We start from the raw sequence: 14,795 nt of genomic DNA on the forward strand, positions 1-14,795 counted from the left end.
GTCCCACATGGGAGACTTATTAAGAAGGCAAATGCACATGCGATAAAGGGTGATTTGACAAGGTGGATTCATAATTGGCTCAGAGGTAGGAGACCGAGGGTGATAATAGACAGCTTCTTTAGTGTCTGGAAGCCAGTGTCCAGTGGCATACCACAGGGATCTGTGCTGGGGCCCCTATTATTTGTCATGTATATAATTGACATAGATGACTATGTGGGGATAGGATCAGTAAGTTTACAAATGACACAAAGATTGACCAGGTGGTTAACAGTGAGGTTGAGAGTCTTGGGTTACAGGAAGATATAGATGGGATGGTCAAATGGGCGGGTCAGTGGTAGATGGAATTTAACCCTGAATAGTGTGAGCTGATGAACTTTGGAAGGAGTAATATAACAAGGACGTATTCAATGAATGGCCTGACACTGGGAAGTTCCAAGGAACAAAGGGACCTTGGCGTGTTTGTCCATAGATCTCTGAAGGCAGAAGGGCAGGTTAATAGGGTGGTGAAAAGGCTTTTGGGACCCCTGCCTTTATCAATCGAGGCATAGATTACAAAAGCGGGGAGGTCATGTTGGGATTTATATAGAACGTTGGTGAGGCCACAGCTGGAGTACTGTGTGCAAATCTGGTCGCCAGATGGAAGTAATTACACTGGAGGGGGCGCAGAGGCGATTCACCAGAATGTTGCCTGGGATGGAACATTTAAGTTATAAAGAGACGTTGGATAGGCTTCGGTTATTTTCTCTGGAGCAGAGAAGACTGAGGGGTCACCTGGTTTGAGGTATACAAAATTATGAGAGGCATGGACAGAATGGATATGGAGCTGTTCCTCTTAGTTGAAGGGTCAGTTACGAGGGGGCACAATTTCAAAGAGAGGGGTGGGAGGTTTAGGGGGGATTTGATGGGAAACTTTTTTACCCAGAGGGTGGTGACGGTCTGGAATGCACTGCCTGGGAGGGTGGTAGAGGTGGGATGCCTCACATCCTTTAAAAAGTACCTGGATGAGTACTTGGCCCGTCATAACATTCAAGGCTATGGGCCAAGTGCTGGCAAGTGGGATTAGATGGGCAAATCAGGGCCTTTCATGCATCGCTGCAAATTCGATGGTCTGAAGGTCCTCCTCTGCACTGTATTCTGTGAAGATTGTTACTGATCTACCTTGTGTTCAGACAAATCATTTGCTTTCCAATTTTGTGCAAACTTCTATACTTTTTCAGGATTTGTTTTAATATGTTTTTTTTTTAAATAGGATGAAGATTTAAAGTGGGTGGAGGAGAACATCCCTTCTATTACAGATGTGTAATTATCAGCATTTTATTAAATCTCTACAGCTATCTATTCTGATCTAATCTTTGCTTTGAGTATTTTATTTTTCTTACGCTTTGTTTTGTTCTTTGTGCCTCCCTGTCCCTTCATGCCCTGCACCATTTTCGAAATCTCAGAACACGACCTGCTTCATGTTAATATAATCCAAGGCTCATGACAAAGTCAAAACCAAGACGCAGAGCTTTTCTTTGCTAGGAGAGTTCCTTGACTTTGTTCAGTCACATAGCTCTCCTCACAGCTCAGTGTCCCAGCTATCCCCCATCAGTGTGTTCTAAGTATTTAATTAAACAATGCCCTTCACCTGTGTATCTTAATGAATGTACTATTAACCTTCCACTCCCTTAGCCACTGCTGTTTTTCAACAACTTTAACAAAGTGCACAGTGGTGACCTATTTGTGACCCCATTTTTTAACATTTCAATTTTTAAATATTCTTTGCAACACCTTCCAGGAGTTGGGGGAGCCACTGTGCCCCAGTGGTTAGCACTGCTGCCTCATGGCGCTGAGGATCCGGGTTCGATCCCAGCCCCGGCTCACTGTGTGGAGTTTGCACATTCTCCCCATATCTGCGTGGGTTTCACCCCCACAACCCAAAGATGTGCAGGTTAGGTGGATTGGCCACGCTAAATTGCCCCTTAATTGGAAAATAAATAATTGGGTACTCTTTTTTTAAAAAGAAATGTAAAAAAAAAATGTTTTTAATACCTTCCAGGAGTTTCTTGCACTGGAAGTTGCTTTAATGAGCAAGCGCCTCCTCTTCTCCCCTTCCAGCATGACAACACAGTGTCTAATTTTTCTATATTTCTACTAAATGTAACTCCCAGACAACCTTGAGCAAATGGCAGATTCTCCCAATAGTGCTTGCTAGTTAGTTGCAGTTACTGCAGTGTTCCCTCTGTGCCCCAGTAGTGAAGATGCCGTGCAGATTGCTTACATGCTGACCCGCTTAACATGCCATGTATATATGTATAAAGGTGCCATATATTGAAATTAATATGCCGAGAACAACACAGAAATTAGAGATCGCTGTTCTGCTATCGTTTCCATTCACCCAGCATGACTATTCTCGTCAGCTAATGTAGCTTTCATTTTTATTTCAGTGCAATCCCTCTGTTGTTGGATTCAGATGAAGTAAGTAGACTCTTCTTAGACCATTTTGTTAATTAAAACTGGTTCACAAACCAGTTTGCTAGTATCAGTGTCTGCTTTTCCTTCCCTCTCTCTTTCCCCACCTTGCCAATAATATTGGTTAATTGCCAGTTGGTTTGTTGTTTATCTGGTTTGTACAGCTGAGATCCTAGCTGCAAGTAGCTCAGTAATTATGTCAACATTGTGTACTCGTGTTGCTGCTGAGGGAGGTCAGGCCGTGAGAAACTTAGCAATGTTTTCAAGCTGCATTTGTTTAGCAATAACCCACTCAGTTTGGGTTCCGCCAGGATCACTCGGCTCCTGACCTCATTACAGCCTCGGTTCAAACGTGAAAAAAGTGTTGTTCTCCAAAGGTGAAGAGAGAGTTCACATCAAGGCAGCATTTGACCGTGTTTGGCATCAGGGGGCCCTAGCTAAAGTGGAGTTAATGGAAATCGGGGAGGAAACACTGTCTGTTAATTTGAGTCATACGTCGCACAAGGGAAGGTGTTTGTGGTAAGAAAAACAAATTACTGCGGATGCTGAAATCTGAAACAAAAACAGAAAATACTGGACAATATCAGTGGCAAGTAGCATTCGCACCACACAAATACCAAGCAGTAACCATCTCCGACAAGAGAGAATCTAACCTCTTCCCCTTTGACATTCAGTAGCTTTGCTGAATCTCCTACAATTAACATCCTAAAGGTTACCATTGACCAGAAACTGAACTGGTATAGCTTGAGGAAAATACTGTGGCTACCAGAGCAGGTTAGAGGCGAGGAATCCTGTGATGAGTAACTCGCCTCTTGACTGCCCAAAGCCACTCCACCGACAAGACACAAAACAGGAGGTTACTTTCCACTTGCTAGGATGACTGCAGCTCCAGCAACACTTGTGAAGCTTGGCGCCATCCAGGACAAAGCAGCTCGCTTGATTGGCACCCCATTCACAAACATTTAAGGTAAAGTTGCCATCGTCTCAGATGACCATAGGCTGATTTAACCTGAGAATCACCACACCTCAGGCGAGGGGCAAGGTTGAGAAGGCCGGGCCTTCATGAACAACCTCAGCTGGTACGGGAATTGAACCAGTACCACAGGACTTGTTCTGCAACTCAAACCAACTATCCAGGCAATGGAGCTCAATCGGCCCCCCAACAACATTAACTCCTTGCACCACTGACGTCCACCTACAAGATGCACTGCAGGAACTCACCAAGTCTCCTCAGGCAGCACCTGCCAAACGCATGACCACTACAAGTACAAGGGTGGCCGCCACCTGGGAGCATTACCTGGTAGATTCCCTCCAAGCCACCCACCATCCTGTCTTAGCAGTATATCACTGTTCCTTCACTATCAAGAGACCAAAATCCTGGGACTCCCTCCCAAACAACACAGCGGGTGTACATACACCACATTGACTACAGTGGTTCAAGTTGGTGGGTTAGTAAGTTTGCCGATGACACAAAGGTTGGTGCAGTTGTAGATAGTGTCGAGGGCTGTTGCAGGTTACAACAGGACATTGACAGGATGCAGAGCTGGGCAGATGGAGTTCAACCTAGATAAATGTGAAGTGATTCATTTTGGAAGGTCGAATTTGAATGCTGAATACAGGGTAAAAGGCAAGATTCTTGGAAGTGTGGAGGAACAGAGGGATCTTGGGGTCCACGTACATAGATCCCTCAAAGTTGCCACCCAAGTTGATAGGGTTGTTAAGAAGGCGTATGATGTGTTGGCTTTCATTTACAGGGGGATTGAGTTTAAGAGCCGCGAGGTTTTGCTGCAGCTTTATAAAACCCTGGTTAGACCACACTTGGAATATTGTGTCCAGTTCTGGTCGACTCATTATAGAAAGGATGTGGATGCTTTGGAGAGGGTGCAGAGGAGATTTACCTGGATGCTGCCTGGACTGGAGGGCATGTCTTATGAAAAAAGGTTGAAGGAGCTAGGGCTTTTCTCACTAGAGCAAAGAAGGAAGAGAGGTGACTTGATGGAGGTGTACAAGGTGATGAGAGGCATGGATAGAGTGGATAGCCAGAGACTTTTCCCCATGACGGAAATGGCTATCACGAGGGGACATAATTTTAAGGTGATTTGAGGAAGGTGTAGGGGAGATGTCAGAGGTAGGTTCTTTACACATTAAATGTCCCTAATGTCTCTGCGTGGAGTCAGAGACATTAGGGACATTTAAGCAACTCATGGACAGCAGTAAATTTGAAGGGGTGATCTTAGATTAGGTTAAATGGTCAGCACAGCTGTTCTATGTTCTATGATGCCTGCTCAGCACCACCTTCTCAACAGCAATTAGGGATGGGCTTCTAATGCTGGCCTAGCCAATGAAGCCAACAGCCCAAGAACAAAGAAAGAAAATACAAAGATTGTAGTCTGTACTATGTTCTAGGCAGGTTCTACACCTTTAAAAAAAATGTAAAAATATTTAGTGTACCCAATTCATTTTTTTCCAATTAAGGGGCAATTTTAGCGTGGTCAATCCACGTACCTTGCACATCTTTCGGTTGTGTGGGCAAAACCCACGCAAAGACGGGGAGAATGTGCAGACTCCACACAGACAGTGACCCAGAGCTGGGATCGAACCTGGGACCTCGGCGCCGTGAGGCAACAGTGCTAACCCACTGCGCCACCGTGCTGCCCTAGGTTATACATCTTTGAGATCCTGCTGATATCTTTTTTTTTATTAAATATTTTATTGAAAATTTTTGGTCAACCAACACAGTACATTGTGCATTCTTTCACAATATTATAACAACACAAATAACAATGACCTATTTTATAAACAAAAAATGAATAAATAATAAATAACAAAAATGAAAACTAGCCCTAATTGGCAACTGCCTTGTCACAAGTAACACTCTCCAAAAATATAATTTAACAGTCCAATATATAATTATCTGTAGCAACGACCTATACATACTATACAGTATATATTAACAACCCTGAGAGTCCTTCTGGTTCCTCCCCGCCCCCCCCCCCCCCCCCCCCGATCCTGGGCTGCTGCTGCTGCCTTCTTTTTCCCATTCCGTCTATCTTTCTGCGAGGTATTCGACGAACGGTTGCCACCGCCTGGTGAACCCTTGAGCCGACCCCCTTAGGACGAACTTAATCCGCTCTAGCTTTATAAACCCCGCCATGTCATTTATCCAGGTCTCCACCCCCGGGAGCTTGGCTTCTTTCCACATTAGCAATATCCTGCGCCGGGCTACTAGGGACGCAAAGGCCAAAACATCGGCCTCTCTCGCCTCCTGCACTCCCGGCTCTTGTGCAACCCCAAATATAGCCAACCCCCAGCTTGGTTCGACCCGGACTCCTACTACTTTTGAAAGCACCTTTGTCACCCCCATCCAAAACCCCTGTAGTGCCGGCATGACCAAAACATATGGGTATGATTCGCTGGGCTTCTCGAGCACCTCGCACACCTATCCTCCACCCCAAAAAATTTACTGAGCCGTGCTCCAGTCATATGTGCCCTGTGTAATACCTTAAACTGAATCAGGCTTAGCCTAGCACTAGAGGACGACGAGTTTACCCTGCTTAGGGCATCTGCCCACAGCCCCTCCTCGATCTCCTCCCCCAGCTCTTCTTCCCATTTCCCTTTTAGTTCATCTACCATAGTCTCCCCTTCGTCCCTCATTTCCCTATATATATCTGACACCTTACCATCTCCCACCCATGTCTTTGAGATCACTCTGTCCTGCACCTCTTGTGTCGGGAGCTGCGGGAATTCCCTCACCTGTTGCCTCGCAAAAGCCCTCAGTTGCATATACCTGAATGCATTCCCTTGGGGCAACCCATATTTCTCGGTCAGCGCTCCCAGACTCGCGAACTTCCCATCCACAAACAGATCTTTCAGTTGCGTTATTCCTGCTCTTTGCCACATTCCATATCCCCCATCCATTCCCCCCGGGGCAAACCTATGGTTGTTTCTTATCGGGGACCCCCCCAAGGCTCCAGTCTTTCCCCTATGCCGTTTCCACTGTCCCCAAATCTTCAGTGTAGCCACCACCACCGGGCTTGTGGTGTAGTTCCTCGGTGAGAACGGCAATGGGGCTGTCACCATAGCCTGTAGGCTAGTCCCCCTACAGGACGCCCTCTCTAATCTCTTCCACGCCGCTCCCTCCTCCTCTCCCATCCACTTACTCACCATTGAAATATTAGCGGCCCAATAATACTCACTTAGGCTCGGTAGTGCCAGCCCCCCCCTATCCCTGCTACGCTGTAAGAATCCCTTCCTCACTCTCGGGGTCTTCCCGGCCCACACAAAACCCATGATGCTCTTTTCAATCCTTTTCAAAAAAGCCTTCGTGATCACCACCGGGAGGCACTGAAACACAAAGAGGAATCTCGGGAGGACCACCATCTTAACCGCCTGCACCCTCCCTGCCATTGACAGGGATACCATATCCCATCTCTTGAAATCCTCCTCCATCTGTTCCACCAACCGTGTTAAATTTAACCTATGCAATGTGCCCCAATTCTTAGCTATCTGGATCCCCAGGTAACGAAAGTTCCTTGTTACCTTCCTCAGCGGTAGGTCCTCTATTTCTCTACTCTACTCCCCTGGATGCACCACAAACAACTCACTTTTCCCCATGTTCAATTTATACCCTGAAAAATCCCCAAACTCCCCAAGTATCCGCATTATTTCTGGCATCCCCTCCGCCGGGTCCGCCACGTATAGTAGCAAATCGTCCGCATACAAAGATACCCGGTGCTCTTCTCCTCCCCTAAGTACTCCCCTCCACTTCTTGGAACCCTCAACGCTATCGCCAGGGGCTCAATCGCCAGTGCAAACAATAATGGGGACAGAGGGCATCCCTGCCTTGTCCCTCTATGGAGCCGAAAATATGCAGATCCCCGTCCATTCGTGACCACGCTCGCCACTGGGGCCCTATACAACAGCTGCACCCATCTAACATACCCCTCTCCAAAACCAAATCTCCTCAACACCTCCCACAAATAATCCCACTCCACTCTATCAAATGCTTTCTCGGCATCCATCGCCACTACTATCTCCGTTTCTCCCTCTGGTGGGGCCATCATCATTACCCCTAACAACCTCCGTATATTCGTGTTCAGCTGTCTCCCCTTCACAAACCCAGTTTGGTCCTCGTGGACCACCCCCGGGACACATTCCTCTATTCTCATTGCCATTACCTTGGCCAGGACCTTGGCATCTACATTTAGGAGGGAAATAGGTCTATAGGACCCGCATTGTAGCGGGTCCTTTTCCTTCTTTAAGAGAAGCGATATCGTTGCTTCAGACATAGTCGGGGGCAGTTGTCCCCTTTCCTTTGCCTCATTAAAGGTCCTCGTCAGTACCGGGGCGAGCAAGTCCACATATTTTCTATAGAATTCGACTGGGAATCCATCCGGTCCCGGGGCCTTTCCCGCCTGCATGCTCCTAATTCCTTTCACCACTTCTTCTACCTCGATCTGTGCTCCCAGTCCCACCCTTTCCTGCTCTTCCACCTTGGGAAATTCCAGCCGATCCAAGAAGCCCATCATTCTCTCCCTCCCATCCGGGGGTTGAGCTTCATATAATTTTTTATAAAATGTCTTGAACACTCCATTCACTCTCTCCGCTCCCCGCTCCATCTCTCCTTCCTCATCCCTCACTCCCCCTATTTCCCTCACTGCTCCCCTTTTCCTCAATTGGTGTGCCAGCAACCTGCTCGCCTTCTCCCCATATTCGTACTGTACACCCTGTGCCTTCCTCCATTGTGCCTCTGCAGTGCCTGTAGTCAGCAAGTCAAATTCTACATGTAGCCTTTGCCTTTCCCTGTACAGTCCCTCCTCCGGTGCTTCCGCATATTGTCTGTCCACCCTCAAAAGTTCTTGCAGCAACCGCTCCCGTTGCTTACTCTCCTGCTTCCCTTTATGTGCCCTTATTGATATCAGCTCCCCTCTAACCACCGCCTTCAACGCCTCCCAGACCACTCCCACCTGGACCTCCCCATTATCATTGAGTTCCAAGTACTTTTCAATGCACCCCCTCACCCTTAGACACACCCCCTCATCTGCCATTAGTCCCATGTCCATTCTCCAAGGTGGGCGCCCTCCTGTTTCCTCCCCTATCTCCAAGTCCACCCAGTGTGGAGCGTGATCCGAAATGGCGATACCCGTATACTCCGTTCCCCTCACCTTCGGGATCAATGCCCTACCCAGCACAAAAAAGTCTATTCGCGAGTAGACTTTATGGACATAGGAGAAAAACGAGAACTCCTTACTCCTAGGTCTGCTAAATCTCCACGGGTCTACACCTCCCATCTGCTCCATAAAATCTTTAAGCACCTTGGCTGCTGCCGGCCTCCTTCCAGTCCTGGACTTCGACCTATCCAGCCCTGGTTCCAACACCGTATTAAAATCTCCCCCCATTATCAGCTTTCCCATCTCTAGGTCCGGAATGCGTCCTAGCATCCGCCTCATAAAATTGGCATCATCCCAGTTCGGGGCATATATGTTTACCAAAACCACCGTCTCCCCCTGTAGTTTGCCACTCACCATCACGTATCTGCCCCCGTTATCCGCCACTATAGTCTTTGCCTCGAACATTACCCGCTTCCCCACTAATATAGCCACCCCCCTGTTTTTCGCATCTAGCCCCGAATGGAACACCTGCCCCACCCATCCTTTGCGTAGCCTAACCTGGTCTATCAGTTTCAGGTGCGTTTCCTGTAACATAACCACATCTGCCTTAAGTTTCTTAAGGTGTGCGAGTACCCGTGCCCTCTTTATCGGCCCGTTCAGCCCTCTCACGTTCCACGTGATCAGCCGAGTTGGGGGGCTTCCTACCCCCCCCCTTGTCGATTAGCCATCACCTTTTTCCAGTTCCTCACCCAGTTCCCACGCAGCTGTATCTCCCCCAGGCGGTGCCCCCCCCGCCCATCCTCTCCCATACCAGCTCCCCCCTCTCCCCAGCAGCAGCAACCCAGTAATTCCCCCCTCCCACCCCCCTCGCTAGATCCCCCGCTAGCGTAATTACTCCCCCCATGTTGCTCCCAGAAGTCAGCAAACTCTGGCTGACCTCGGCTTCCCCCCGTGACCTCGGCTCGCACCGTGCGACGCCCCCTCCTTCCTGCTTCTCTATTCCCGCCATGATTATCATAGCGCGGGAACCAAGCCCGCGCTTCTCCCTTGGCCCCGCCCCCAATGGCCAACGCCCCATCTCCTCCACCTCCCCTCCTCCCCCCATCACCACCTGTGGGAGAGAGAAAAGTTACCACATCGCAGGATTAGTACATAAAACCCCTCTTTGCCCCCCACATTCGCCCCACCACTTTGTTCGAACGTTCTTTTTAATAACCCGCTCATTCCAGTTTTTCTTCCACAATAAAAGTCCACGCTTCATCCGCCGTCTCAAAGTAGTGGTGCCTCCCTCGATATGTGACCCACAGTCTTGCCGGTTGCAGCATTCCAAATTTTATCTTCTTTTTATGAAGCACCGCCTTGGCCCGATTAAAGCTCGCCCTCCTTCTCGCCACCTCCGCACTCCAGTCTTGATAAACGCGGATCACCGCGTTCTCCCATTTACTGCTCCGAGTTTTCTTCGCCCATCTAAGGACCATTTCTCTATCCTTAAAACGGAGGAATCTCACCACTATGGCTCTGGGAATTTCTCCTGCTCTCGGTCCTCGCGCCATCACTCGGTATGCTCCCTCCACCTCCAACGGACCCGCCGGGGCCTCCGCTCCCATTAACGAGTGCAGCATCGTGCTCACATATGCCCCGACGTCCGCTCCCTCCACACCTTCAGGAAGACCAAGAATCCTCAGGTTGTTCCTCCTTGCGTTGTTTTCCAGTGCCTCCAACCTTTCCACACATCGTTTCTGATGTGCCTCCTGCGTCTCCGTCTTCACCACCAGGCCCTGTATATCGTCCTCATTCTCGGCTGCCTTTGCCTTCACGACCCGAAGCTCCTGCTCCTGGGTCTTTTGTTCCTCCTTTAGCCCTTCGATCGCCTGTAGTATCGGGGCCAACAGCTCTTTCTTCATTTCCTTTTTTATCTCTTCCACACAGCATTTCAAGAACTCTTGTTGTTCAGGGCCCCATGTTAAACTGCCACCTTCCGACGCCATCTTGGTTTTTGCTTGCCATCCTTGCCGCTGTTCTAAAGGATCCACTGCAATCTGGCCACTCTCTCCTCCTTTTTCCATCCGTATCCAGGGGGGATTCCCTTCTGGTTTACCGCACAGTGTTTTTAGCCGTCAAAATTGCCGTTGGGGCTCCTATCAAGAGCCCAAAAGTCCGTTTCACAGGGAGCTGCCGAAACGTGCGACTCAGCTGGTCATCGCCGCACCCGGAAGTCAGATCCTGCTGATATCTTGAGGAGAGGTTCTGTGTATGACCAAGAACCTAGCTGAATTCCTCAGCTAAGATTTTCATGTGGGTGAATCAGTGTTATTTGATGTGTTTCTTGCAATATGCTGTAGTATTTGTGGAGGTGGCATGAACTTGGATAATCTGCCTGTCATATTTAAGGGGAACATAACAGTACCTTTGATGTAATGAAATGTCCCAAAGTATATCACGGGTACATCTTAAAACAAAGTATGACACCGGCAACATTAGGTAGAAAGTAGGTCATAGAACCAAAAGCTTGGCCAAAGAGGTAGATTTTAAGAAGTGCCTTAAAGGAGGAAAATAAGATAGAGAGGTGGAGAGGTGTAGGGAGGGCATTCCAGAGCTTGGGGCCTACTTAGTTATGTACAAAAGGAGAAATGACATTTGTTTGGAGTACTTTTAATCAAAGCAACATTAATTTTAATTTTGCTCTCTCCCTTTCCAAATTAGGAAATAATGACAACTAAATATGAAATGTCAAAGATGGAATGAAGTTTCTTGTGCAATGCAAGCTTGTATTCTACTGTGAAATTCACTTTGTGACACTGACTGAACCTCTGCACATCGTGTGGTCCAAGAACAGTGAAGGAAGGAGCATTGCAGTTGGCTTGAGTTGCGAAATGGGCTGCCAGAGATGACGCTGTTCGTTTTACTTCCATGTGCAATTCTCACATTCTAATTTTAATTTTAAATTTACCTTTTGAAGTGAATAAAGTGGAAGTCCACTTGGCAGGAAACCAAGAATCTGCACTGCAAATAGGCTTTGATATGACTCTCTTTTAAAATATTAAATTGTTTTGTAAGTCCTCCTAGTCCCTCTCCCCTCTTGGAATGATATGCTCAGTTGACGCTGATTTAGAATGTTGTCCTTGCGACAGAGTTCCATTAGATCAGCCCACATGGAATGTACGAAGTATCTTGAAATATTCGGTCGACAGTTCCTTGGAAGTTTTAATTTCACACCCGCCCTTAAAGCCGGTGTCTTGCTCCTAGCAGCATACTGTATAAATCATTTATAAATACAGTTGTCTTTTGCTTTGAATTGTAAAATAAGGATATAGGAGATACATATTACTGTTGGGGCACTGTATATTTTTTGTAAATTTGAAACAAACACCATTATTGTGACTGTCAAAAGGGAAATGGTGTTTATGTTTGGGATGTAAAGAAGCACCTGCAAAGTCATGATTTATATTATCTCCTGTACTATTTTCTTTTTTTTAAATCATGAAAATAATTGTATTGTAAATGTTCAGGTTAATTATCCAAATCTAACTGAGTGGACTAGTGAAAAGCAGACCGAGATTGCACACACCAGTATGGTGATGCTGAATTCATCAGCCTTTCATTAGTAGCAAAAAGCTAAACAAGTTGATGTCTTGAGGCCTTCACTCTTCGTTCTTGCTGGAGAAACAGCAGTGGCTCTTGACACAGTTTGTTTGTTTTTTGGTGCGGTCTGAACCACATTTAAAATATATTTCAACTTTCTTTTCTCCCATGCCACAAAGTATTGCTGTGGTTGGAGAGGTGCAGTGCTGCTAATGTCCTCGATCCAAGTGGGTTCCTGATCACATGAGGAGTTGTGAGAAGTAGCAGCCTAGTGATGGTCGTGATGCTCTTTTCCTTTGCTCCAAACCCGACTCTGCTTCCTTTCTTCCCCTCTTAACAAAGACAGCAGCTGAGATCAGAGCTTTGCCACGTGGACAATTGCAAATCTGTCCTGCCATTCTGGTAAAGCAAAGTGGAGCTCTGTCATACTATGTTGCTGTTGATGGTAACCTTGTTAATGGATTATATTTATTTTTAACTGGCCTGCGCATTGCCTCATGATTGCTGCAGCCCTTGACTCTGTTTTAAAATTGAAGAGTTACCAGTGTTGGACTTTAAGGCACAGTTCTGTTCTTGCATCAAACCAGTTGTGACAACAGGAGTACAATTTAAGTAGCATTTAGAGGGTGTTATGGAAGGTATTTAAAATGGTGAATTATTTTGGATAATTCTGCAATAGGTTTTTCTTTTATTTATATGTCGAACTATTAACTAAATATGCAAATGACTGATTATTATAGCAATCATTACAAATATTGTAAAGGAAAGCAAAATATTACAGTTGCTAGAATTATGAGATAAAAGCATAAAGTTTGTGATGATACTCAGCAGATCTGTCAGCATCTGTGGAGAGAGAAACCAGAATTTTCAGTAAGAATTTTGATGAAAGGTTATCTGAAATATCCCCCCCCCACCACAGCTGCTGACAAACCAGAGTTTCCACTATCTTCTGTTTTTATTATAAATGCTGTATTTTTCAAAATTATATTTTTAACTGATTGCATTTTGGTAGTTCTAAATCTTCCACAAATAACAATTTTATTTTGTTAACAGAAATATGCACTTTTATTGCTTCCTCTTCAATAATGTTGACTTGTTTAAGATGATATTTTACTTACAAATTGTCTTGTTTCTATTGACAAAGGGTTATCGCAATTCCACAGGAATGGTAACCTGGAAAATCATGATTTGAGTGTCTCCATCCCTCTTAAATATTCATATCTGTGAAGAGATTTCAAAAATATTTTTTAAAAACTTTTTACTCCATTAAATGTAATACAAAAGCACAATTTCAAGCTACTGCTTTTCTAATTGATAAAAGGTGTTTTGTTTTTTCTTTTTAAAAATAAATTTAGAGTACCCAATTATTTATTTTTTTCCAATTAAGGGGCATTTAACACGGCCGATCCACCTATCCTGCACATCTTTTTCGGGTTGTGGGGGCGAAACCCATGCAGACACGGGGAGAATGAGCAAATTCCGCACGGACAGTGACCCAGGGCCGGGATTCGAACCAGGGTCCTCAGTGCCGTAGGCAGCAATGCTAACCACTGTGCCACCGTGCTGCCCTGACAAAAGGTGTTTAAATACCCGGCTTTACACCTTACCTTTTCACTTGTTACCCAGTTGTGGAAATTGAGAAGAGTTGTGATGAAGAAGTGATTTAATCTAATTAAAGTGTACATGTATGAATATTAGATGCAATTGTCTTATGATGGGGAGGGGGTGGGGGGGGCACAACTGATCAAGGTGTACCACATTATGAGTGGCATAGGGTAGAAAGGGAGGAACTTTTCCCCATAGTAGAGGGGTCAATAACCAGAGTGCATAGATTTAAGGTAAGGGGCAGGAAATTTGATGGGAATTTCAGGAAAACCTTTTCACTCAGAGGGTGTTGGGAATCTGAAACTCTCCGCCTGAAAGGGTGGTAGAGGCACAAACCCTCACAACATTTAAGCACTTAGTCACGCGCTTGAAATGCTGAAGCATACAAGGCTACGAACCAACTGATAGAAAATAGGATTAGGATAGGTGTGTGATGGCCGGTGCAGGCGCAATGGGCTGATAGACCTCTTTTTGTGCTATAAAATTCCATGATTCTAGGATGAATGAACTCCAGAATGTTGTGCCATATGGGAACCATAAGGAAATTGAGATCAGAAGCATTAGTTCCCAGTGATGAAATGCTAAACCTGGAACAAGCCTTGGTCACCATATAAAAAGGATGTTGAGGAGCTGAAGAGGGTGCAGAAAGAGTTTACAAGGATGATACCAGAAATGTGTAGCTGTACATATCAGGAAAGGGTTGACGGAGAAAGTCTCTCAGGAAGAAAGACTGAGAGATGATCTAATAGAGGCATTTAGCACCTTGGAAGGTTTTGATAGTGTGATATGGGGGGACGTGGGGGAAGGGGAAATGTGTTTCCTATTGTAAGGAATAGTATAAATAGAAGGCATCAGTGTGAAATAGCCACCAAGCAATACAGTAAGAAATTCAGATGAAACTTCTTCTTTGGCCAGAGTGGTGAGAATGTAGAACTCGCCACCACTGAGTGGTTGAAACCAACAGTTTAGATGCATTTTAGGAGAAACTAGAGAAGTATATGAGAGAGGAAATAATAGAGAATGGTAATGTTGCTGCACTAGTAATCT

At 46.0% G+C, this 14,795-nt stretch overlaps 1 protein-coding gene across 3 annotated transcripts in view; it reads left to right on the plus strand.

Moving 5' to 3' along the window:
* tmem87b (transmembrane protein 87B) overlaps positions 1–13,835 on the plus strand; it is a 109,811-nt gene extending 95,976 nt beyond the window's left edge. For all 3 annotated transcript variants that reach the window (XM_072500097.1, XM_072500098.1, XM_072500096.1), the window contains 3 exons: positions 1,250–1,299; positions 2,427–2,457; positions 11,265–13,835. In XM_072500097.1, the coding sequence (XP_072356198.1) occupies positions 1,250–1,299; positions 2,427–2,457; positions 11,265–11,306 (123 nt within the window). In that variant the 3' untranslated portion in view covers positions 11,307–13,835. The remainder of the gene's footprint in view (positions 1–1,249; positions 1,300–2,426; positions 2,458–11,264) is intronic.
* The last annotated feature ends 960 nt before the right edge of the window (positions 13,836–14,795 follow it).

This window comes from Scyliorhinus torazame, chromosome 4 (genome assembly GCF_047496885.1).
Source record: "Scyliorhinus torazame isolate Kashiwa2021f chromosome 4, sScyTor2.1, whole genome shotgun sequence".
NCBI classification, from domain to species: domain Eukaryota; kingdom Metazoa; phylum Chordata; class Chondrichthyes; order Carcharhiniformes; family Scyliorhinidae; genus Scyliorhinus; species Scyliorhinus torazame.